Raw genomic sequence first — 26,872 nt, 5'->3', positions numbered from 1 at the left:
GAGGCTGAGGCAGGAGAATTGCTTGAACCCGGGAGGCGGAGGTTGCAGTGAGAAGAGAGGAGACGGGAGGAGAGGAGAGGAGAGGAGAGGAGAGGAGAGGAGAGAAAGAAAGAAAGAAAGAGGAAAGAAAGAAAAGAGAAAAGAAAAAAAGAAAAGAGAGAAAGAAAGAAAGAGAAATTAGATTACCTTGGTGCTCATTCTTTTCTTTATCACTGTTGATGATTTGGAATCTGAGCTAAAGATACTAGGGGAAAAACTAAACCAAATTTTGATACCAAATGCAGGAAGGAGGTGAAATTAGTTGTTTTTTATTGTAGTTCTCCTTTTATTGCTCCCAATAAATACTTCCTACTTTGTGATTTTCCCGAATTGTATTAGTTGGCCGAAAGCTGAGCAGTCCTGTGTTTCTAATTAAGAATTGGATGGTTAGCTGGAGTTTTGAGGAGGTCGTCTCTGGGCGTGTCTGCTTTTGGCTTTCTTGGGCAGCTATGCTTGCATATCCTTGGGAATGAAAATGTAATCCTTCGTGTGACACAGTTTAGGTAAACCACTTAGTCCTTTGCAAACAACAAATGCTCAGTATGGTACTTAAATGACACTATATTTGATGCCACAATTTCTTTTCAGGCTCTTCTAAGATTGTGATGCCTGTGGGCTTTTAACTGCCCTTATTGATGTTGTATCCAAGAAAACAGAAAGTTGACCCCGAGCAGAAGTATTAATATCTTTGTATAACTTTCAGTCTTCACGTTGACCCCACTGCAAATCTGCTATTTAGACAGATGCAGAGGTGACTGATAAGCCAGGGTCATGTGGCTTCAGGAGTCTTAGGTTTCTTCCATGCAGCAGTGTCAGGAAAGGCTCACCAGCTCCTGGCCACAGCAGGTACCAGTGACCTCCTTGTTGCTGAATCCACCGACCACTCTCGGTCCTCATCCTGCTTCCTGCCTCAGTGGCGTTTGAGTTTCCTGTTCTGGAAACAGTCTCATCCTTAGCCTCCTTCTGAGACTTCCTATCATGTTCGGCCTTCTTCTCCAGGGTCCTCTTATTTTTTATTTTTTGTATTTTTAGAGACAGGGTCTCACTATATTACCCAGGCTTGTCTCAAACTCCCTGGCTCAAGCAATCCTTTTACCTTGGCCTCCCAAAGTGCTAAGATTACAAGCACGAACCACTGCACACAGCCGGGTTCTCTTATTTTATATTATGCCTTCCTAGTTTCCTTTTGGACTCTCTTCTTCTGACAACTCATTACAAGCAAATGTACTTAACTCTTCTGTCCTTATCCCTTTTGCCACTTGGTGCACTGTCCTTGGGTGATCTTACCCATTCCATGCTTTAAATGGCTAATTATAGTTATGATTTCCATCCATGGAGAACCTGGGTAAGTCAGATGGCTGGCTTTGCCTCCCAGCTCTGCTGCTTACTAGCTGTGTGACTGTGGGCAAGTTGCTTAAACTCTGTGCCTCAGTTTCCTCATCTATCAAGTGAGGGTACAAATAATTAACTCCATAAATATGAAGCGTATCGCGTATCACTTCTCCTATTAACTGCCCCAATCCACTCTGAGTTTTATCTGGTTAACATTTATGAATTTGTCAGGTCTCACCTAAGATGTTACCTCCTACAGGAAACATTCCCAGATGTTCAAATCTAGTTACATCCTTTTTCCATGTCCCCTCATAATTCAGTCTGACTGCCCTATTTCCCTGTCTTAGTGTTTGTCACATTTATCATAACTGCTGATGTATTCAGATCAGCTGGAAGCTTGTGAGGGTAGAAATGGAGTCTGACTGGGTCATCATTGTGTCCCTAGGGTCTAGCTCACTGCCTGGCACATAGCAGTACTTGATAAATACTTGCTGAATGAATGACTCATGAAATTGCAGGGTGCGATGATGCCTCTAAAGACATTTCCTTCTTTGCGGTTACATCCCTAGGTTTTGTAGGTTAGAAAACTCTATTAGATTTGTTGTGGTTGGGTATCCTTGACAACGTGGCTCACAGTAACTCATGGAAGACCAAATTGCAAACCTAAATGACAGCCTTTAAAATTTTTAACGATGCTTATGGTGTTCTAAAGAACAATTTTATGAGGCCTTACTTGCTAATAATGTAATAGGCTCTCTTCAACACCTAATATTGTGATATTATGAACATGGGAACATTTGGTTTTGCAAAGTGTTGTCATCAACAATAAGCTTCTCAAGGGCAGAAGTTTCCGCCGTAGTGTGCACAGGGGCTGTGGAGTTTGTGAATATTTGAAGGACTGTCATATGGAAAGGGATCAGGCTTAGTGTGTAGGACTCCAAGAGCTAGGACACAACAAGAATGCAGATGCCTTCTCTTTAGAACAAAGAACTTTCAAACTGTAACAGCTGTCTGGAAATGAGTGGGCCACCCCGGAGGTCATGACCTTATCACCATGTGTGTTCAAGCATGGCCGGGAGAAGCCCTGGGCAGGGATATCTGGAAGGAGAAGGACAAGTGGGGACTTCAGGGTCCCTTCTAACCCTGAGAGTCTGGCAGTGCCCTACTTACCCAAGGACCATTGAGCTAGGCCCTGTGCCCACACCATAGGCCCTGTGCCCACACCCTGCCCCAATAAATGGCTCAGGAAGAACAAGCGCTACATACTCTTTGGCAAGATATGCCACCATCAGCTTAATTATTTAAATCATTTTGATGAACGGTTTTATGGCCTTTCTTGAAATTGATGTTGTTATTAGCACTGCCCAATAACTTTTCCTTTTTGGTCTCTTGGTAAAGGTGTGTCTGTATCTTGACTTTAGCTTGTGCCTGGCCTGTGTGATAGGGGTAGACCATAATAGCCTGAGAAAATTAAATTCTGGAGTGCATTTTGGAATGAGCACCCCCAGATTTGATTCTGGTGTCTTAGGCTGGTTTTGCATTGGTTGTCTGGGAAATACTATAAAATTCACTTTCTCCTCCCGAACTCAGGATCACGCCCACCCCTCTTGGAGAAGGGAAGAGCACAGTTACCATTGGGCTTGTGCAGGCGCTGACTGCACACCTGAATGTCAACTCCTTTGCCTGTCTGAGGCAGCCTTCCCAAGGACCGACGTTTGGAGTGAAAGGTACTGTCTTTAACAACTAGTGTACTTTTCAGGGCAAAGTTTCGGGGAGCAAATTGTAAAAAGAACATTGTCAACAGATAAAGAGTTAAGACTTTTCAGGGGACTTGATGCTTTTCTTCGCTGCACACTCAGTACATAGTGGTCGCCCCACGTTGGTCCCCCTGGGCATGGAAGTGAGCAGTGAGAGCTGCCAGGGCTTCACTGGACACCTCAGGAGCCTGTTCCTGAGGCTGTGTTGCTCAAGGCTCAAGGCTCCCACCTCAGTGCAGTCTCCCATTTCATCAGGACCTTCTTTGCCAAGTGATCTTGAAACACGGCCATCCATATCAGTGTTTGATCATCCCAGTCTCGGAAAAGGTCTTTCCCTCTGCTTTAGTCTCGGCTCACTGGAGTTGCTGTGTGGGGCCCGCAGAGCTCTCTGGAGACGGACTGGCTGTGGACAGCGAGTCGTGATGAAATTCCTCTTTGGCTGTGGTTGGGCTGGGATCTGGCACTTTCCCATTTGTTACTCTTTCTTCCTTGATTTATCATGAAATCATTCCTTAACTCACTTTACAATGGTATTTATTGCTGCAATTACAGTTTGTCTTTGGCACTTCGTGATTTTTTAAGAATATTATATTTATATTACTGTTACAAATATTAAAAACGTATCTCATTAAGTACTGATAACTCAGAGTGTCATGCATCATGTAGCGGAATGAACACTAGGGTTGGAGCGAGGAGGCCAAGGTTTTGGTCACAGCTGTGTTTCCTACCGCGATGTGACCCTTGACCACTTGAGCCAGTCACAACCTCTTGGAGCCGTGTCTCTAAAAGTCCAAAATGCTGAGAGTGGCACCAGGCTCACCCAGTTGTTGTGAGGATCAAATGAGAAAGCAGGTAAAGAATAAGGGCTACTGTCAAATGATACACACATGGGCGGTGCTGTTACTGCTTTAGGAAAGAGGAGTCCTTTTACTCTAACAACCAACATTTTTAGGGATATGCAGCATGACAAATCTCACATACTATTATCTGAAATAAATTGAAGTTTATAATTTATTCATTTGAGGTGGTTATGCGGTGGGTTTTTGTTTTTGTTTTTGTTTTTGAGACAGAGTCTCACTTGGTTGCCCAAGCTGGAGTGCAGTGGTGCAATCTTGGCTAACTCCAACCTCTGCCTCCCAGTTTCACATGATTCTCCTGCCTCAGCCTCCCAAGTAGCTGGGACTACAGGCGCCTGCCACCATGCCTAGCTGATTTTTTGTATTTTTAATAGAGATGGTGTTTCACCATTTTGGCCAGGCTGGTCTCGAACTCCTGACCTCAAGTGATCCACCTGCCCCAGCCTGCCAAAGTGCTGGGTTTACAGGCATGAGCCACCTCGCCCAGCCACAGTGTATTTTTTTTAAACAAAGTTTTCTCAGATATAAAATCATGTACAATTGATTTAGATAAAGTATAGTCACAGAGATCTAATAATTAATTAACAAAATATTCTCATATCCTGGTATGTTTTATAGTAATGACATCTGCTCTATTTTTACCTTTTTTTTTTTTTTTAAGTAAAGAAACAGAGGTATAGTTAAACAAAGTGTCAACTTTTTTTTTTTTTTCTATTCTGCTTGGACATAACCATTAGTGTCTCTCACTGCCTTTTGTTACTTCATCTTGGGTGTGACACCTCTCTGTTGGGTTTGGGGAGCTGTGTCCCTTGGGCTGTGTCCATCGTGGTAGCTGTACTTGGTGACCCGTTTGAAATGCCGCTTACTCTGTTGTTCAGGAGGAGCCGCGGGTGGTGGATACGCCCAGGTCATCCCCATGGAGGAGGTAAGACCTTGAAGAGATGCGGGTCAGCTATCACTATGTCTCCTTCTGACATCTTATCTCTGCTCCCATCCACACAGGCCCACAGACCCTCCTCCACAATCCCAAAGTCCTTAAGGCTCTGAAACCCCAAAATGTTTACATAACTCACCCAGTGGCAAACCCTAGTATTTACTATGATGAGCTATAATTATATGGATTTTGTATGTGCTACTTGGTGTGAATATTCGCATACATTGTAGAAAAATTATTTTTGATTAACAGGTGCTGACCTAGCCCCTGCTTGGGGTGTTTTACAAATAAACTACATGTAAATTATACTGCCTTCCTAAACTCCAAAATATTCTGAACCCTAAAACCCTGCTGGTCTTGCGGGTCTGGATGAGAGAATGTGGGTCTGTGCCTCTCTCAATCATCTGCTGTACTGCCGAGTTCACGAAGACTTCACGCTTCCCCTCTGTCAGTTCAGGCTCCAGTGTGTGCCTCGGCAGCACAGATACTAAAACTGGAATGACACAGAGAGGATTCACATGGTCCCTGCACGAGGATGACATGCAAATTTGTAAAGTGTCTCATTAAAAATAAAAGACTCCAAAATAAAAGAGTTCCAGAGGAAAAATGGTCAAAAAGAACTGACGTTGTTAATTCCCACTTCTCTAAGAACTCCTCCTTTGTTCTGCATAACCTCTTCTTTGTCGCCTGTAACTAACCAGTGACCAGTTCTTTTCATTTCCACTCTCTGCATCAGCCTCATCATTCAGGGCCTGGGCAATCTTCCAAAACCCAAATCTGAGCAGGTCACTTTCCTGTTCTGTCATTTCTGCCGTTGCCTGTCACCCTCCAGCACAGCACAGGAGGTCCTCGTGGGCGGCTGCTCCTGCTTCCCTGTCCGTAGGTCCCCACCTGCCTTCTTCTCTCCACCGCGTCAAACTCCTTGCAGACTCTTTTTTTTTTTTCTTTTTGAGACAGAGTTTTGCTTTGTGGCTCAGGCTGGAGTGCAGTGGCATAATCTCGGCTCACTGCAACCTCCACCTCCCAGGTTCAAGCAATTCTCATGCCTCATTCTCCTGAGTAGCTGGGATTACAGGCAACTGCCACCATGCCTGACTGATTTTTTGTATTTTAGTAGAGATAGGGTTTTACCGTGTTGGCCAGTCTGGTCTCTAACTCATGAGCTCAGGCAGTCCGCTGGTCTTGGCCTCCCAAAGTGCTAGGATTACAGGCGTGAGCCACCGTGCCCAGCCCTTGCAGACTTTTCCTGTTCTCTCTCAGTTCCAGGATTTTCCCATGCCTGGAACATTCTTCCTTTTCTGTCCTCTTTACCCAGCTTAGGGGTTTTGTCAAGGTTCTTCTGTACCCCACAGACTCCCTTTGTGTTTATGGCTATCTGGTTCAGTTGGCTGTGGCGAGTTGTGGGCCTTTCTTGAGGTCTCAGGTCCCAGCATTGAGCAGAGTAACCAGCACATAGTAGGAACTCACTAGAAAGTATTTGTTGGCCGGGCGCGGTGGCTCAAGCCTGTAATCCCAGCACTTTGGGAGGCTGAGACGGGCGGATCACAAGGTCAGGAGATCGAGACCATCCTGGCTAACACGGTGAAACCCCGTCTCTACTAAAAATACAAAAAACCTAGCCGGGAGAGGTGGCGGGCGCCTGTAGTCCCAGCTACTCGGGAGGCTGAGGGAGGAGAATGGCGTGAACCCAGGAGGCGGAGCTTGCAGTGAGCTGAGATCTGGCCACCGCACTCCAGCCTGGGTGACAGAGCGAGACTCCGTCTCAAAAAAAAAAAAAAAAAAAAAAGAAAGTATTTGTTGACTTTGTTAAAGGAATAGAAGTGTTTACCCAGGAAGGTCTGAGTGTCAGGGAAGCTAAAGAGAAAATCAGTATAAACTTCAAGTACTGGGAGTGGCAGTGAGAAAGAGTAGTCCAAGGCACTGCTGAGAAAAATCGTCCCAGGCCTCAGGTCAGAATGGGGATGGGTACATTCACAAGCCAGACCCAGAACCAGGAGGCCAAATTAGAGGTGGCATACAAGGGGCATACACAGGGGAATGGCTCGGGTTTAGCCAGCAAATTGGAAGGACATTGGTGTCCCACTGGTTTAAGGCATCAGCTGTGTGGCTTGAAGGAGGGAGCTACTTTATTTTATTTTATTTTATTTTTTGAGATGGAGTCTTGCTCTGTCACCCAGGTTGGAGTGCAATGGTGTGATCTTGGCTCACTGCAACCTCTGCCTCCCAGATTCGAGTGATTCTCCTGCCTCAGCCTCCCGAGAAGCTAGAATTACAGGTGCCTGCCACCATGCCCAGCTAATTTTTGTATTTTAATAGAGACAGAGTTTCACCGTGTTGGTCAGGCCAGTCTTGAACTCCTGACCTCAAGTAACCCACCCGCCTCCGCCTCCCAAAGTGCTGGGATTACAGGCGTGAGCCACCACGCCTGGCCAAGAGGACTACCTTATGAGGGTGGAGTGGGCCAGACACACTCGGGCAAGTTTGTTCCTTGAAGTTGAGTGCCTCCAGTCTCTTCTTCGTCTGTATTCTCCCAACTCTGAGCACTATGCCTGACACTTAGGGGATATTTGTTGACTGAGTGCCAGGCACAGACAATATGTACTGGATGGAACATAATAAATCACCATAGGGGAAAATGTTAGAATAAATTCCAGATGGACTGAGGAATTGAAAGGGAAAACACTATGACTGGAAGGATGAGAAGGAGCCGGCCTTGTGAAGAGTGAGGGAGAGCATTCAGCCAGTGGGAACTGCTGGTGGGAAAGCCCTGAGGCAGGAAAGGGTGTGACCTGTTCAGGGAAGTGGAGGACACCAGGCTGGCTGGGGCCCCATGGGCCAGCGGGAGTTGGGGGGGTTGAGGTAGAGAAGTGTGCAGGCGCCAGCTCTGTTGGGTAATTGCAATTTGTAGCCAAGAACCTGGATTTTATTTGAAGTGCCAAGGTCAGCCATTGAAGGGATCTTGACAGATAACACAATGCAGATTGAGTTTTATTAAAATCACCCTCTTTTCTGTGTGATGAAGGGACCAGGGGCCTCTCAGTAGACACGATGAATCCAGGAGGAAGACTATGGAAGTAGCCCAGGGAAAGATGGCAGTGGCTTGGCCTAGGATGGGGCAGTGAGAATGGAAAAGAGGTAAAAACAGTTTAAGATTTGTGTGCTGATGTGTGCAGGATTAGATGTTGGGGGTGAGAAAAGGGGAGGATTCAAGGACGACATCCAGGGTACTGGCTTGAGCAACTCAGTAGACTCATTTGTTGAGGCAGAGAACAGGAGAGTGATGGTATGAGGTTTGAACTGTGTAGTGTGGGGTGTGGTGGAGGGTGGTAGTCAGAAGGAGGGAGTCAATGTGGAGGCCTATAAAACATGCAGGTGGACATCAAGTAGACGGCTGGAAAGAAAAACTTACATTCCAGTTGTGAAATGGCCAAAGGGTTCAATAGAAACATCGGAAAAGAAATATTAACTAAATGCGTATTCATCCTCACCAATCATCAAGTAAATAAATCTACATTAAAACCACTATCAGGGCGGGCACGGTGGCTCACGCCTGTAATCTGAGCACTTTGGGAGGCCGAGGTGGGCAGATCACGGAGGTCAGGAGTTGGAGACCAGCCTGACCAACATGGGGAAACCCCATCTGTAATAAAAATATAAAAATAAGCCGGGTGTGGTGGCAGGCACCTGTAATCCCAGCCACTCGGGAGGCTGAGGCAGGAGGATCACTCAAACCTGGGAGGCAGAGGTTTCAGTGAGCCAAGATCACGCCACTGCACTCCAGCCCGGGCAACAAGAGTGAGACTCCATCTCTAAATAAATAAATAAATAAATAAAAATAAAACCACTATCAGTTACCATTTTACTTGTCAAGTTGACAAAATTGGATTTTTTAAAAAAGTTATGATACCAAATTTTGGCAAAGAAATTGAAATGGACTCCCACACACTGCTGGGAAGTGTATGTTGATAAAAACACTTCTGGAAGAAGGGTAGAAATACATATTAAGTACTTTACCGTGCATATCCTTTGGCCCAAATAAATTCATTTTTAGTGCACCCTAAGGAAAAAAATGAATCTATGAGAAAATAGATCATTTTAAATTAAATATACCCTCACATAGTTTATAACATTAAAAAATGGGGGGATAATAATAGGACCTCAAGTTAACTATATTTTGAAGACTATTTAATGATGTAAAAATGCTAGCTATATTGAGAGTGGAAGAGCTAAAGTGTAAACTGTTATGGTGTTATGATTCCAACATTTAAAAGTACAAATATATATTTATAAAATATATATATACATATGTAATTTTTCATGTTTTCTCCAGTTAACATTATTTTATGTTATAAAGTAAAATTTTAACAAGAAAATATTTAACCTTCCAAGAAATTAAGGAAATGCAGCTTTAAAAAGAATAACACTTTGTCAACTATTAAATTATTTCTTAGTCTAAAAGTTACTTTATTTCTGAAGTGACTGATCTACTACTAGTGTTTTGTGGATGACACTTCATCCCTTTCAAAAAGCAATTTGGTGATATTATCAAGATCCCAATGGCCGGGTGCAGTGACTCACGCCTGTAATCCCAGCACTTTGGGAGGCTGAGGCGGGTGGATCACAAGGTCAGGAGTTCAAGACCAGCCTGGCCAACATGGTGAAACCCCATCTCTACTAAAAATACAAAAATTAGCCAGGCATGGTGGCGGGCGCCTGTAGTCCCAGCTACTCAGGAGGCAAGAGAATTGCTTGAACCCGGAGGCAGAGGTTGCAGTGAGCCGAGATCATGCCACTGCACTCCAGCCTAGGTGAAAGAGCGAAACTCCATCTCAAAAAAAAATAAAATAAAACAAAAATACTTCATCCCTTTCAAAAAGCAATTTGGTGATATTATCAAGATCCCAAGGGCCGGGTGCGGTGGCGCACACCTGGAATCCTAGCACTTTGGGAGGCTGAAGCAAGAGGATCACTTGAGCCCAGGAGTCTGAGACCAACCTGGGCAACATAGTGAGACTGCATCTCTACAAAAAAAACGAAAAGAAAGAGAGCTCATTTAACCTAGTAACTACTCTCTTGAAAATATATTACTCATTAGCAATTAATTTTTTTAAAAAAAGGAAAAGCTATTTGTGTATATTCTTTATAACTGTGGCCTTCCTTGTAAAAGTGAACATTTGGTAGTAGCGTATGTATCCAGCCTGAAACTTTTGGTACATCTACCATATACAGCTTCTATAAACTATACACAAGATTATTATAGAAAAAGCTTTGTGAAAAAGGAAACTTGGAAGTTTGTAGGAAGCTGATTCTACAAGTGATAATCATGTGTGCTCATGAGACTGGAAGGAAAATAACAAAATGAGTAGAGTCATGAGGGTAAAATACTTTATTTCCCCAAAATTCTGTGATATTTCATATTATTTTATTGTTACCATTTATTTTATGCCCTGCCTCATTCCAAAGTATATTTAATATGGTACTGTTTTCTAGATAATAAAACAAGGAAGAAACGTAAAGTGAGTGACTATAAGGAGATTCATTATTAAATTCATCAGAATGTTTTGCCTTAACCTGAGGATGGAAGAATTTATGATCTGAGCGATTGCTCAAAGGTTCTTTGTTGTCACGTGGAAGACCTTGACCTTGATTTTCTGATTTAGGCGTTCTTATAGACTCAGCTCATCATAAGGATATGTAATTTGCATGCTATTTTATTCAGTCCTTAAATTCCATAGTTGTTTAAAACAAATAGGAAGATGTCTTAGCCGGGCACAGTGGCCCAGGAGCTCATTACCAGCTTAGGCAACATAGCAAGACCCCCGTCTCTACAGAAAATTCAAAAATTAGCCAGGCACAATGGCGTACACCTATAGTCCCAGCCTACTTAATAGGCTGAGGGTAGAGGATTGCTTGAGCCCAAGAGTTTGAGAATACAGTGAGCTATGATCACGCCACTGCACTCCAGTCTGGGTGACAAAGCAAGACCCTATTTCTGAAAATAAGTAAATAGATATCTTATTTCTCTAGTTCAACCTTCACTTGACTGGAGACATCCACGCCATCACCGCTGCCAATAACTTGCTGGCTGCCGCCATTGACACAAGGATTCTTCATGAAAACACACAAACAGATAAGGTGAGAAGGATGCCTTGCTAGCCATTTTGGGTATTGTATCCTGGAATTCCTGGATTCTTAAGGAGTTTGTGGAAAGATTTCTGGTGTCTGCAAACTCTGAAATCTTATTCAATTCAATTTTGTGATTTTTACATATGTCCCTATTTCCTGAGGAGAAGGAGCCATCGTTTGGTCAGATTCTCAAATGGGTTTACGAGCACTGCCAAGTTATTGGGAGAATTGTAGTGTGTTGTAAAAGCTAAACATTCTCTGAGATGAGTCCTTAGTTTTAAAGATGGTAGGTAGACCAGTTCTCTTCATTCTGGTCATAGGTCCAATCTCTAATCTATTCTAAGGGGATTGGTCAGATGTCGTTTTTAGACTAATGTTATGTGGAGCTATTTTAGATGTGCTGAAAAGATGTCAGAGACCCTTATTGGGCTTCATGTGCATGTAGGTTAAGAGTTAAACTACACCCCCAAAGGGGACAGCCCACCAGAAGCTAATTCCTCACAGACGTAGGACATAGATAAAAGGGGTACTTTCTGGCATGTTTTACAAGGGTCCTCACTTTCTTTAATTAAAGTAGTTCCTTAGTGAGTCTTTGCTCCATAATCCAGATACATCTTCATTTGGTAGTTGTAGCGATATAGATCAAGAAATATATTTATGCCAACTCTTTGCAATGTGTGTTATTTCAGATCTCGTCAGTTTTATGAAAATGACAGAATTTAAGTCAACATTGTTTATATTAGCCCGCAAATTTTAATAGGGTCTTTTATCTAAATAGTTTGGTTATAAATGCAATGAATTTTTGTCATATCCTCTGAATTGTCCAAGTTCATGGACGATTAACTTTTGTCTGGTCTCATTTTTGTTTTGTGTTTTTAGGCTCTGTATAATCGACTGGTTCCTTTAGTGAATGGTGTCAGAGAATTTTCAGAAATTCAACTTGCTCGGCTGAAAGTAAGTTTCCAGTTAGCAATTCTTTAAAAACAAAAGGTCCTAGAAGCACATCAGAAAGATTGTCAAAGCCTAAAATTTTCAACTTGATTTGATTTGGGTTTTCAGATATCCTTTTGGGTATTAAACTCTATAGAGACCGAACACTGGAGCAAAGAGAGCACAGTGTTCAAAGCCTGAACCCTGGTTCTACTCGAAAGAGCCAGGTGGACAAATTAATTAACCTTTTTCAGTCTCAGTTTCTTCATCTATGAAATGAGAGGACTGTTTTGCTAATTTATGAGTACCCTAGGCAACTGACAGGTTAGCTGGGCATAGGAGCACATACATACCTGTAGTCCAAGCTACTCATGATGCTTGCTTGTGAGAGGTTTGCTTGAGCCAAGGTTATAGTGCACCATGATGGCGCCTGTGAATAGCCACTGCATGCCTGCCCGGGCAACACAGCAAGATCCCATCTTTTAAAAAAAAATAACAAATTAGGATTTTTGGTGAGTCCTTGTCTTTCTAAAGTGAAATATTTTTATGAAATTTGTTAAATTTCTAGGAAATTATAAGATAACCTTTGAAAACTCATCTATCTCATTTATGGTTTTTTGTTTTGTTGTGTTGTGTTTTTTGAGACAGAGTTTTACTCTTGTTGCCCAGGCTGGAGTGCGGTGGTATGATCTCGGCTCACTGCAACCTCCGCCTCTCTGGTTCAAGTGATTCTCCTGCCTCAGCCTCCCAAGTAGCTGTGATTACAGACGTGCATCACTGCACCCAGCTACTTTTTATATTTTCAGTAGAGATGGGATTTCACCATGTTGGCCTGGCTGGTCTCAAATTCCTGACCTCAGGTGATCCATCTACCTTGGCCTCCCAAAGTGCCAGATTACCAGCGTGAGCCACTGCGCCCTGCCTCATCTATGTTTTTGTTGCAGCAAACACTACAATTATACTTGCGTATGCCATCTTAATTCTTAAAACCTGTCCTATCTTTTTTTCTGATGCCATTTGCTGCCTCTGGTCTTTTAATCATATTGCTTGCTACTAGCTCTGTTTCAGAGACTAAAAAATAACCCTAAATGGTATATGCCACTGGTTGGCATTAAATGGTTTTAAAAATTCACCTCCTGCCTCTTACTGAACCAAGTTCAGTGTGTTGAAGTAGTGAGTAATTCCATCCTCGGCAGCTATAACAACATGCAGTTTCTGTTTCACAGAACTTTTTTATGCTTCATCATTAAAAATCACTTTTTTTTTTTTTATGACAGTCTTGCTCTCTTGCCCAGGCTGGAGTGCAGTGGCACAATCTCGGCTCACTGCAACTTCTGCCTCACAGGTTCAAGCGATTCTCCTGCCTCAGCCTCCCAAGTAGCTGGGACTGCAGGCATGCACCACCACGCCAGGCTAATTTTGTATTTTTAGTAGAAACAGGGTTCACCATGTTGGCCAGTCTGGTCTCGAACTCCTGACCTCAGATGATCCACCTGCTTTGACCTTCCAAAGTGCTGGGATTACAGGCATGAGCCAGCGCGCCTGACTCAGTTTAGTTTAGTTTTATTTTGTTTTTTGAAACGACGTTTCACTATGTTGCCCAGGCTGGAGGGCAATGGCACGATTTCAGCTCACTGCAACCTCCGCCTCCTGGATTATAGCAATTCTCCTGCTTCAGCCTCCTGAGTAGCTGGGATTGCAGGCATGCACCACCATGCCTGGCTAATTTTTGCATTTTTTGTAGAGACAGGGTTGATCCATGTTGGTCAGGCTAGTCTCAAACTCCTGACCTCAGGTGATAGGCCCACCTTGGCCTCCCAAAGTGCCAGTTTAGTTTATTAAAAGGCTTTACTAATCATGGAGAAAATAAAATTAGAGGGATAATTTTGGTGACCCTTTACTTTCTGTTTCTTCTCAAACTTCTCGCCTTTTTTCTTCTTAATCATTAGAAACTGGGAATAAATAAGACTGATCCGAGCACACTGACAGAAGAGGAAGTGAGTAAATTTGCCCGTCTCGACATCAACCCGTCTACCATCACATGGCAGAGAGGTGGGTGCTGGGGAGGTGCCAGCAGGCTGATGGCCAGGTGGGGAGGCGTGTTCGAGCCAAAGCTCTTAGATTAAATTCAGAAACTCACAGTTTGATCCTGTCCAATGGTCTTCCCAGCCTGTGCTTCATATTCCCACCATTTATTTCAGTTACTATTATCATACCACCCTCCTCCCTTATCCTTGCCTCCGATTAAAACAAAAATTCTGTTCAGGCTCAATCCCATCTACTCCTATGTCTTGCAAATTTCCAAGGAAAATTACCTAATTTTCTCTTCTGTTTCTCTCTCCTTTGACCTCTTGTCTCTATATTAAGAAGAAAAAAAAATCAAACAACCTTTTTTTAAAGATCACGCCTCCCTGGCTTTGTCCTGCTTCTCCTCCACCCACTATCCCACCTTGTTCTGTTCACTTCCTTACCACCGGCTCTTGGTAGCTCTCTGTGTTTCCAGTGCTGGATTTTCCTCCAAATCTGATATGTGCTTTCACCCACTTAACGAGGCATCCCTCCACCACTTCAAATGCAGCTGGGTGGACTCCCCGTGAGCTCCCCACCACCTGGACTTCCCTGCTTCCCTCTCAGCTGTGATATCCCCTTCCTTCTCCCACACTGCCCTCAGTCTCATCACTCACTGTCGGATGGGACAGAGGAAAATGCACTAAACGGGAAGTCAGGAACCCTGCATGTGTGTCTCCCCTTCCACTGACTCACTGCATGACCTCGAGCAAGTCTCATGCATGTTTTTGGCATTGGAGACGGAGATGGAGATGGTCACATACGCTGTACAGAAACACAGCAACCACATTTTATGAACCCTTCGTGGCTATAGAAATATTCGATGGCATGGATCCCTGATCCTTCCTGGATTATTCTCATACTTGTGCCCTCATTTACCTCTTTATACTCTCATTTGAAACATATTTATCAGATGCACATTTTACAGCAGTTCCTGACTAATAGATTACCTTGCTTCCATTTCCATCCCCCAGTTCGGAGGGTTCACATTAACAGAGATATCCCATTGTGATCAGAGGCCTCCAGTGGCTCCTCACATCCTGGGGGATACAGTTGCCATCGCAGAGCTTGGCCTTCAGGACACCCGCAGTGGCTTCCCTCCCTCTGCTCCCTGCCTGCTTTCTAGTCAGGAGGGCCAACTTCCGTCCTGCCAGCCCTAGCTGGGCTGTCTCCATCCTGTCTCCCGCCTAGCCAGTCTTGCCCTCCAAGATGCACCCAGGTCTCGTCCCTTAAGGGAGCTTCCCTTCTGGGAATCCACCCAGCCAGTCCATTAAGAATTTAGTGTTTTCCCACAAACCATGAGGTAGAGAGTCAAAGACTAGAGACTGAGCGCTGGCTCTGCCCTTTATGAGCTGCACAACTTTGGACAGACTGCTCACTCAGTTTCCTCATCTTTAAAATGGAATCATAATTCCAGCTGCCTTGCTGGGAGGCTTCACTGAAACATGAACATCCTTTCCAGACCTGAAAGCTCTGCCCACACAATCATCAGAAGTCACTGTGGTGATAACTGTACTGAGTAGAGTTTTTTGTTTGTTGTTATTTTGAGACAGAGTCTCACTTGCTCTGTCACCTAAGCTGAAGTGCAGTGGCATGATCTTGGCTCAGCACAACCTCTGCCTTACTGGCTCAGTCGATTCTCTTACCTCAGCCTTACGAGTAGCTGGAATTACAGGCACATACCACCACACATTGCTAAATTTTGTATGTTTAGTAGAGATGGGGTTTCACCATGTTGGCCAGGCTGGTCTGGAACTCCTGACTTCAAACGATCCGCCCACCTCAGCCTCCCAATGTCCTGGGATTACAGGCATGAGCCACTGTGCCTGGCTTGGGTAGTTTTTTTGAGCGTCTTTGTCTCCCAAACTAAACTAAAATCTCCTTGGAAACTTTGTGGGGTTTTTTTTGTTTTTGTTTTTGTTTTTGTTTTTTTGAGACAGGGGCTCATTCTGTCACCCAGGTTGGAATGCAGTGGTGCAGTCTCTACTCACTGCAAGCTCCGCCTCCCAGGCTCAAGCGATTCTCCTGCCTCAGCCTCCCGAGTAGCTGGGATTCCAGGCACATGCCACAACACTCAGCTAATTTTCTTATTTTTAGTAGAGACGGGGTTTCATCATGTTGCCCAGACTGGTCTCAAACTCCTGAGCTCAAGTGATCTGCCTGCCTCGGCCTCCCAAAGTGCTGGGATTACAGACATGAACCACTGCACCCAGCCTAGAAACTTTTAAGGATATATTTTTCATTTTGAAATAAGTAATAACATTATAGAGATTTTGGAAATGTCTCAAGAATTTTAAAAACCTTGCTATACTAATAAAACTATTCATAGTTTTTTGTGTGCATCTAGTTTTTTGGTATAACTCTAGTTATAACTTAAGTGTATAGATTTTATATCCTACGAGTTTCATTCATTTATATCATAAGCATTTTGTATTTTGTTAGCTCTTTGTGGTAATGGCCATTTTAAATACTCTAGAATATTCCTTTGTGGATGAACCACAACTTACTTAAGCAAGGCTTAGTTCTTGAAAACACCAATAGCATTTTAAATAATGAGCATGAATACTTTCAGCTTTTTATTGAGAAGCCTACATATTTTTTCTGAAATTTTTTATAACTAGGAAGATTTATTATTAAAATGTCATCCTGTCCGAAATATATTGTCATCTTTTTTTTTTTTTTCAAGGCGTTTGTGATTTTGTGTTACTCTTCAAAACTTTTTTGGAGGTTTACTGATAGGAAAATCACGAAGGTGGAAATGAGTGTATTTTAAACCAAGCATATGGATGTGCTAAAAGAGAAAGATTTATGCCAATTGGTATTCTTCAGTATCTGCTTCGGGGCTCCAGCCTGAGCAGCCATCAGAAACAGGGCAATGGCTTAGACATGGATCTTGAAAGAGAAAGGCTACATCATCTTTTATACCTGGTGCTGGTATGCAGTTGGTTTCTCCCTGGAGCCAGGAAGGACTGAAGTGTTTTGTGGTTGTGAATCACTTTTAATGGAAGTGACAACTTTACAAAATTTTTCCAGAAAAAGATTTGAATTCCATTATTGTTCAGGGCACTGAAGTAAAGAAAACTTTATTGCTGTGGACAAGCTACCTGGGTCAGAGGAATTTGGAATGACATTTGATAAGTAGTTTGGCTCTTACGACCATGAATTAATACCATCAAAAGAATTGAGAACATTTGCTAGTACAGTTTTTTGGCTTAAACCTAGAACTAATGTAACCCTTGTGATGAGATTGGATCCTTATTTGATTTGACAACTAGAGCGGGACAGTCAGGGTACACGGTGGAGGGAGACCCTCTTCTCAGGCCATATGTGTGTTGTGCCATTTAATGACCACCCCTTCCTTTCAGCCTGTGTACAAAATCTGATGATTGTTTCATCTTTTTTTTTTTTTTTTTTTTTTTTTAAGACAGAGTCTTACTCTCTTGCCAGGCTGGAGTGCAGGGGTGCAATCTCAGCTCACTGCAACCTCCGCCTCCTTGGTTTACGCGATTCTCCTGCCTCAGCCTCCCGAGTAGCTGGGACTACAGGTGTGCGCCACCACGCCCACCTAATTTTTGTCCTTTTAGTAGAGATGAGGTTTTACCATGTTGGCCAGAATGGTCTCGATCTCCTGACCTCATGTCATCCACCTACCTCGGCCTCCCAAAGTGCTGGGATTACAGGCGTAGCCACTGTTCCCGGCTGATTGTTTCATCTTATGCCTCATACCGAAAGTTTAAAGGCCTCATGCTCCTGGACTCAGAGTGGAACAAGGAACCCACAGACCTTTCCAGAAATGCTTAACATAAGCAGAAGAAAATGTAGACGTATAGCCATTTTGTTACAGAGCACAATTTTGCACAGATGAACCTCTGCCTCTCCGAGCATCTGAGTCCCGGGGCCTCACAGGCTTGCTGTCTCTCCATCTCCCTTGCATGCCCATCTCCTGGCCATGGACCAAGGGCCCACAAGCCTTCCTCAGCTTCAGGGAATCAACCATCAAGTGGCTGGTTCCTTGCCCCAACAGCACTCTAGGGAATCAGTACCGTGTCTTCCACTGGAGCCGAAACAGTGGACCTGCCCGATTGAACACCTTGTACTGCCGGGCTCTTAGCCAGTATTGGCTGTTTCACCAGCCATTAGGCATACTCTGGATGTTCCTTACGACATAGTCAGCACTGTAGTACTAAAAGGGATGGTTCCGAGCAAAAAATAAGCGAACAGATCTCCCCCTGCTGCCTCCAGCCCCACACCCACTGGCACTGTCCTTGCATGCCTTACATCAGAGGCTGGCACTGTCTTCGCTATATCTCTGTACAGCTGGCTCGGGACTAGGCACAAGTAGCCCCTCAATACATATTCCAGGAGTGAATAAGTGTTTCTTATTCCACCTTTAGTTCTATCGTTCAGAGACCAGGAATTCCATTCTGGATCACTAACTTAGGGTTACTTTCTAGTATCTTTCTTGTGGACTGGAATTTAACCTCCACATTTCTTATGTGTCACTGATGCATCGCTTACCGGGCCATGTTAAAGGCACAGGTAGGCTTTGGAGGCCACTGATTCTAGGTGATCTTGCCAGACATTTTTTTTTTTTCTTGTTTTCTCTTTGCTAAATAAAAAACAGCTGAATTTCTCTTGTTGATTTTAAAGAAATTTGATAAAAAGATCCCCTCAATCTGGTGCCAAGATCATGTATACTACATAGCAGGAAAGATGTTTTTAGTTGATTGACTTTGCACCCCTTATACATCTTGAGAAGAATAGTAGTGGCTGACGATACTGTTGAAAAGCAGGCCTTTCATTTTGTATATGCTCCGCTTATAGCTGGAAAACTCATAAAGAAGGTTTCTGTGTGTTTATGTGAGCGTCAATTAGTGTTTGAGTGAGGGTGTGAGTATGTCTGAGTGTGTGTGAGAGAGAGGGAGCTTGTTATAAAGACTAACAACAGCCGAGTCAGGGAATAGCCACAAGCTAAACCAAACCTAATTTTCACAAAATGTAAATAACTGCAATTCTTGTTTTGTTTTGTTTTGAGAGACAGGGTCTTGGCCGGGTGCCTTGGCTCATGCCTGTAATCCCAGCACTTTGGGAGGCCGAGGCAGGTGGATCACATGAGGTCTCACAGGAGGTCGAGACCAGCCTGGCCAACATGGCAAAACCCCATCTCTTCTGAAAATACAAAAAATTAGCCAGGCAGGTGGCAGGCATCTGTAATCCCAGCTACTTGGGAGGCTGAGGCAGGAGAATCGCTTGATCCCAGGAGGCGAAGGTTGTAGTGAGCCAAGATCATGCCACTGCACTCCAGACTGGGCGACAGAGCAAGACTCTGTCTCAAAAAAAAAAGAGAGACAAAGTCTCACTTCCATCTCCCAAATGGTAGTGCAGAGACACACTCATGGTCATTGCAGCCTCAGCCCCCCAGACTCAAGCAATCCTCCCACCTCATTTTTGTATTCTTTGTAGAGACAAGGTCTCACTGTGTTGCCCAAGCTGTTCTCAAATTCCTAGGTGATCCTCCCACCTCAGCCTCCCAAAGTGCTGGGATGACAGGTGTGTGCCACCACACCCAGCCAATAACTGAAATTCAAATAAGCCAGTGAAGAAAATAAAGAGAACTGGTGCTTGCTCTAATCACCGTTGACTCCTCCCGCCGCCCCCCACAATACTACTTTATTTACTTTTGCTTTTTAAAATTGTGGTAAAATATACATAACATAATATTTTTCCCCATTTGTAAGCACACAATTCATGGCATTAAATACATTCACAATGATTACACTATTATCACTATCTATACCCAGAACCTTTTCATCATCCCCAACAAAAACTCCTTATCCATTAAATAGTCATTCCCCTCTTCTGCCCCTGACTATTCTAGGTGCTTGATATAAGTGGACTCATATAGTACTTGCCTTTCCGTATCTGACTTATTTCACTATGCACAGTGTTTGCAACATCCATTCATGTATCAACATGACTTTCTTTTATAGCCGTATAATATTCCATTGCCTGTCTGTGCCACATTTTGTTTATCCATTCACCTGTTGGTCGCTTCCTCCTTTTGACTATTTTGAATAGTGCTGCTATGAACATGGGTGTACAGATATCTGAGTATCTCCTTTCGGTTCTTTCAAGTAATGCCAAGAAGGGAAGTTGCTGGTTGGGTTTTCTTTTTTTTTTTTTTGTGAGAGGGAGTCTCACTCTGTCACCCAGGCTGGAGTGCAGTGGTACAATCTCAGCTCACTGCAAGCTCCGCCTCCTGAGTAGCTGGGATTATAGTGTGCCTCAAGTAATTCTCCTGCCTCAGCCTCTTGAGTAGCTGGGATTATAGGTGCGCACCACCACGCCTGGCTAATTTTTATATTTTTAGTAGAGATGGGGTTTCACCATGTTGGCCAGGCTGGTCTCGAACTCCTGACCTCAAGTGATCTGCTCACCTCGGCCTCCCGAAGTGCTGGAATTACAGGCGTGAGCCACCGTGCTTGGCCTCTAGCAGATATTTTTTTGTTTATTTGATTCTTTCTCTGTGTCTACCCACTAGATGGTCAGTTTAGGGGAGCCTGACCTTTTCTTTTTTACCCTCTGCAACTTCGTGAGCATCAGAACAGTGCCAGACACACACCAGGTGGCTGGTCCATATTTGTCTACTGAAGAACTAATCTGTTCTCTTTCAGTACTGGATACAAACGACCGATTTCTACGAAAGATAACCATCGGGCAGGGAAACACAGAGAAGGGCTATTCCCGGCAGGTAGGTGGTGCTTTCTTCCCGCTCTGTTCTTATGTTTGTTTCCACTTGCCTGGGATGCTCACTCTTTGCCTTTCTTGTCTCATCCCCAACCTGTTGTGGCCAGTGGTTCTCTCACTGTTTCGGGCTCTCAGCAGGGCTGGGAGAGGATCAGAAGACATAGCTCCAGTGTCTTTTTACCATCTTTTCTATGTATGTTTATTTCATTTTCTTTTTTTCATATATGTTTCCAATTGTGTTTCTAGGAAGAGCCACTCAGGGTATTCTTTGAATATAAATTTTTACTTATTTTATTGGGAACCCACCCAGGTAATACTACATCTGCATAACTGATAAATGAAAATCTCAGACACATTACTCAAATTTCATATATCAAGGAACAAACACCTAGTTATTAGACTTAATAGCATGAGGGTTTTTTTAAAGGATAATGGCTTATTAATACAAAAATGGCTTATTAATAAAATATAGAGAATGCAGAAGAAAAATTACGATGCCTGACTTCATTGTAATAGATATTGGATGTGCATCAATGGCACTTAGGGAATACAAATTAATGCCTATGATTTTTCATCCAGGCACAGTGGGCTTCTTAATTTTTGTTGTGTTTTTTTTTTTTCTTTTGAATTGGTTGGAAACTGTACATTTTAGTACAGTTTTAGATTTATGTCCTTTATGTTAAGTTTTTATTACTGAAAAAAGAGTCATTTGTACTGTAATAACCAATCCTTACACCAAATAGACTTGTGACCTTTTGAAGTGTCTTGAATTAAAAAGTGAATATAGGTGGCTGGGCGCGGTGGCTCAAGCCTGTAATCCCAGCACTTTGGGAGGCCGAGACGGGCGGATCACGAGGTCAGGAGATCGAGACCATCCTGGCGAACACGGTGAAACCCCGTCTCTACTAAAAAATACAAAAAACTAGCCGGGCGACGTGGCGGGCGCCTGTAGTCCCAGCTACTCGGGAGGCTGAGGCAGGAGAATGGTGGGAACCTGGGAGGCGGAGCCTGCAGTGAGCTGAGATCTGGCCACTGCACTCCAGCCTGGGCGGCAGAGCGAGACTCCGCCTCAAAAAAAAAAAAAAAGTGAATATAGGTATCGGATTAAGAAGAGAAACTAAGTTCGTGGACCCAGTCCTGCAACTTACACACACACACAGATTTCAAATATCCATGCTAGCAAACTGGAATCATTGCCATGAAGTTTTAGAAAGTTCTGAAAAGTAGAAAGATGGAATTAGATTGATGACTAAAAGGACAGCCCAAAATATGATGGACTTCTATCCTTAACAAGCATTCTTGCTTTTCATGTTCTTAGCCTCTCCTGCTAAAGTGGGAGTTTTATAAGAGCAGAGGTTATTCCCCTTTTTATTTGCTGCTGTATTCCCTATGCTCAGAACAGAACTTTGTTACATATAGTCATAGGTGGTCAGTAAATATCTGTTGAACAATTGAGTAGAATAAGTAAAAGACAATTTGTGGATACAGAACTAAAATGCCAACATAAAAAAGATATTCATGAGTAATCATAAAACTGCAAATTGAAACAATGGACTATCATTTACCTAGGAGCTTGTCAAGTGAAAATAGTAGGTACTAAATGCTAGTGAGGATGCAATGAAATGGGGGCATTTATGCAGCATCGGTGGGAGTGGAAATCCTTTTTGGATGAGTTTGTTATTACTAAAATTTGAAATGACCCAACAATTACAACTTTGGAACTAAAAATATTTTAAGAAAAAGAAGAAGAAAATGTGTAACATGCAGAAAAAAAATCTGTGTATTAGGATGTTTGTTGTGCCATTATTTGCAGTGGTAAAAACTGGAAACAGTCCAAACGTCCAACAGTAGGGATGGTTGCATATATTTAGTCTGCCATTTTGTCCCATGGGAGAGTTGAAAATAATAAATGTGTGTATAGGTGTCATGACATGAGTGGAGAGCTCTCATACACATTGGAAAGGTTGTAAAACCCATTTAAAAAATTCGAAGTAAAATACTGGTAGTACAAACCAGTTTGTGTTAAGAAAAACCCAGCGTGTTTACTTACATTATAGGCACTTACAACTTACTTGTGTACATACGTGCCTAGAATGAAAAGTAGAAGGATGTATACCAGCTGTTGGCATTAGTTGCCTGTGTAGTGAAAAAGGCCCTTTCTCTGCATGGTTTTGTACTGTTTAGGTACTGGAGAGATGGAAGATTCACAGTGGCCTTGATTTCAGTGCCTACTCTGTGCATTGTATTGACAGTTCCATTATGTATATTAGCACATTTCATTTGTGAAGCTGTTTACAAATGAGGAAATTGGGATGTTATGTTAAAAAACTTGCCCAAGGTTATATCTTGTGTTGCTTTGTGCATAGATATTTTTAAGTAAAAAAGGGTTATAGTGTATTTAAGAGCTTTAACTGCTCTTTATTTATCATAAGACTATAGTGAAGACATCTTTTTAGGTCAATAAAGGGGTAGACCTGTATCTTCTTTTTTAACGGCCACATCATATCTCATAGAGGTACCGTAGTAGCTTCAACCATTTCCCTGTTAATGAACATGTAGAGTGTTTGCAGTTTCGGGCCATCACAAGTAAGCTGTAGTAAGTATACACACATATTTTTGTGTATACTTGTTGATAATATCCTTAGGATATTATTCCAGATGTGTGATTGCAGAGTCAAAGAGGATACAAATTTCCAGTGTTGACATATGTTTTGACATTACCTTCTAGAAAATTCATATCAATTCACATCCTTGCCAATATCCCATATTGGCCTTTGTTTGAATGTGTGCTAAATCCCTCATTTGCCCTATTGTGATTATTATGCATTGCATACCTGTATCAGAATATTTCATGCAATCCATAAATATATATACCTACTATATACCTACAAAATGAAAAGGTAAATACTAAATCAATAAATGTGTGATAATCTGATAAACAATAAAAATGTCATTTGCATCTTTATATGATTTTTGAAATATTTTATTTGCAAAACAAAAATGAGCAGCCTTCTGCTATGCATGTCATTTAATCATTAAAGTGAATAACAGTGATACTTCAATTGACCCAGTTGGTTTCATTTTTTTTATGCTGAAGATGCGAAATTTTGTAATTGTAACAATTACAAATGAAGAGCTTGAATATGGATTATATATTATTCTTATTTACACAGCTAATATTTTAAGAATATGTCTAGTCTTGTGTTTTATACAGAAAATCTCAGTATTAGTCATTTTCTCATATGCACTGTTTATAATGGAATGGTAGTATAGAGAACCCTAAGTTTCATACATTGAAAAACCACTTATGTTTGGAATGAGTTATATTGAGAATGTAATAATTGAATATAGTTGTATTTGACTTTCAGGTAATATTTTTTCACTAAATCAGTGACTAATGCAATCTCAACCAGGAAGTAGCCAGAAAGTTCCTTATTTCCTTCATTTCCTTACTTGTCAGTGACGGAAATGGATAATAAAATGTCTCATAAGGTGATCCCACCAGGGCATGGTCATTCTCTCTCTGTGTAAGCTTGAACTTGTCTGGCTCACACTCCCCGTGGGAAGAAGAGAATTAAGCTGGGGCGTAATGAAGTGGTTCTGTCCAGAGAAACAGTCCTAGTGGCTGAATTATGAGGAGGAGGAAGTACACATTCCTGTGTCCCTTTTATTTCATATTGGACTTTGTACAACAATGGAGCCAGAGCCAAGAGATGGGAATAGGAAGTCCTAGAACTTTTTGCTAAAAGTCTCTGCTCTCTGGCTTTCACTGCTGAAAGCTTCAAGATCTGATGTCGCCATACCCTCCCAGGCAGCTGTAAATTGAGTCTGTGCCACCAGTTGACTGGGGTGCCCTCCCTGCTGTGTTGAGATCCAACTCTGGGAAAGTAGCCTCACATGCAGGAAGCCAGCATCTTTCACTGCCCCTTATCTCTGCGCCAGACAGACAATGCAGCCTTCTTGACAGACCAATTACTAACAGGGGAGGTAGTCTGTAGGCTAGTCATTAATTCATTTGATGCATATTGCGTGTCTTCTGGGTTTCAAGCTCCATGCTGGGGATTCAGAAGTGAACCTGCCTAATATAGTCCCTGCCTTCATGGCACTTATGGTCCAGTGGTAGACTGATAATGACCGCACTAGACTGATAATGACATTAGTAATCAATTAAGTCTGAGACATGCTACAACAGCACACCATGTGGTAGTGCTGTGAGCGGGTGTAACAGGGGTCCTAACCCAGCCCACCCCTTGCTGAGCAGAGCACGACAAAGAGCACATTCCCCGTGGGAGGCCATCCTAGGGAGCACCAGGCACGAACCCTGCATGGTCCAGACATGCAGAAAACTGATGGGATTGCATGCATGGCCTTTTGAGAGTAGACTCCCTGGGCCTGCGGTTGCTCCTTGGCTGAAGTCCAGCTCCTGGTGGAAATGGCCGTCCCATTGGCACTGTCGCTGACCACTGCCTGTGTTTGGGCTGGTTCAGGCGCAGTTTGACATCGCAGTGGCCAGTGAGATCATGGCGGTGCTGGCCCTGACGGACAGCCTTGCAGACATGAAGGCACGGCTGGGAAGGATGGTGGTGGCCAGTGACAAAAGTGGACAGCCTGTGACAGCAGATGATTTGGTGAGTGTTTCCAACTCGGAAGCTTCAGGGAGTGGGCGATCCTCGTTCTTTGTTACCAGAAAAAGAAAGGCTTTCTTCCTTTTATCAGTGGGTGTAATGAGGATACAGAAAAAGTTTCCACACACACATTTCTTTCCTCACAAGCATGTTTGTCTGACCACTTCCTAATGTTCTCATGCATACATGACATGGCTGGAACCAAAACACGTGAAATTTATTCCAGGAGCTTTCCTCCATCCTTGCCAATCTTGATCTCTGCTTCTGCCTGGGCTGGGGAGGAGTCATCCCCCTGCAGTCACTCAGCAACTTTTAAAAAATGTACCTTCTATGCCTGCCTGAAACTGAGGGCAAATCACCTTTCCATGGAGCAGAAGGAAGTGGCTCTGCTTCCACGAACAGGAAGATAAAGTTAAAATTGGCACATTTCTGGCACCAGCCTGGCTTGTTATTTAATTTGGGGCCTTAGATTTGGGTTTTGTATTATAAAAGCAAATCTCTGCCTCAATCAGTCTTGCTTTTCTAGTTCCCCTTTGAGTAGTTGTGGTGCTTTCTGTAAAGCTTTCATGGAACACCATTGCCTTTTTTAGTGCTTTTTCTAATTGGCATGCTAATCTTCTTTTCTTCTTCCTCTTTGTAGTGTAATAGCAGCCTTTCCTGTTAACTTGTTTTTTTTTTTGAGACTGTCTGGCTCTGTTGCCCAGGCTGGAGCACAATGGCGCAATCTCAGCTCACTGCAGCCTCTGCCTCCTGGGTTCAAGTGATTCTCCTGCCTCCGCCTCCCGAGTAGCTGAGATTACAGGTGTGCACCACCACGCCCCGTTAATTTTTGTATTTTTAGTGGAGATGGGGTTTCACCAGGTTGGCCAGGCTGGTCTCGAACTCCTGACCTCAGGTGATCCACCCACCTCGGCCTCCCAGAATGCTGGAATTACAGGCATGAGCCACCGCACCTGACCTTTTCCAGTTAACTTAAACTCCACATATTCCATAGGTGTTTTGTTTGCTTGCATTTTTGTATATAAGTGCATGGGTGTGGACACAGGCCCCTAAGATAGCCATTACTCCAAATTTAAGCTTACTTTCCCGTATACTGAATCCCCTACAATAATGGAACTTAAAATGCACACTGGCGATTGGTAAGCAGTTGTGAACAAACAAAGGCAAAGTCATATTTTGTTAATTTCAAGGGCTTAGGGTATAATTTGAATCCTTTTTCAAAGTGTCCTGATTGTTTTCCAGCTGCTTTTGAAGAAATGAATCTAACTCATCTCAAGAGGTCTTGTCAGGTAAATTCAGTAGATCAATTTATGTCAGCAGCCTATGGAATATTTCGTATAAAACTTAAAAAGAAAACCCTCAGGTTGCTATAAAAGTGCTGCTTTATTAAAATTACCAAAATCTCACTATTTCTATCTAAACTAACATACTAAAATTTCTGTCTAAATACGTTGCTCT

At 43.0% G+C, this 26,872-nt stretch overlaps 1 protein-coding gene across 1 annotated transcript in view; it reads left to right on the top strand.

Annotated features, from left to right (window-relative positions):
* The window catches only part of MTHFD1L (methylenetetrahydrofolate dehydrogenase (NADP+ dependent) 1-like), a 239,925-nt gene that overhangs the window by 71,412 nt on the left and 141,641 nt on the right, over nucleotides 1-26,872 (top strand). The window contains exons 13-19 of the mRNA XM_011943777.1: nucleotides 2,962-3,098; nucleotides 4,864-4,910; nucleotides 10,947-11,054; nucleotides 11,925-11,999; nucleotides 13,925-14,027; nucleotides 20,717-20,793; nucleotides 25,277-25,417. Coding sequence (XP_011799167.1) covers nucleotides 2,962-3,098; nucleotides 4,864-4,910; nucleotides 10,947-11,054; nucleotides 11,925-11,999; nucleotides 13,925-14,027; nucleotides 20,717-20,793; nucleotides 25,277-25,417 — 688 coding nt within the window. The remainder of the gene's footprint in view (nucleotides 1-2,961; nucleotides 3,099-4,863; nucleotides 4,911-10,946; nucleotides 11,055-11,924; nucleotides 12,000-13,924; nucleotides 14,028-20,716; nucleotides 20,794-25,276; nucleotides 25,418-26,872) is intronic.

This window comes from Colobus angolensis, unplaced genomic scaffold (assembly GCF_000951035.1).
Source record: "Colobus angolensis palliatus isolate OR3802 unplaced genomic scaffold, Cang.pa_1.0 Scaffold221, whole genome shotgun sequence".
NCBI lineage: Eukaryota > Metazoa > Chordata > Mammalia > Primates > Cercopithecidae > Colobus > Colobus angolensis.
Note: the sequence above shows the minus strand (reverse complement) of the source record. Positions and strands in the feature narration are given on the sequence as shown.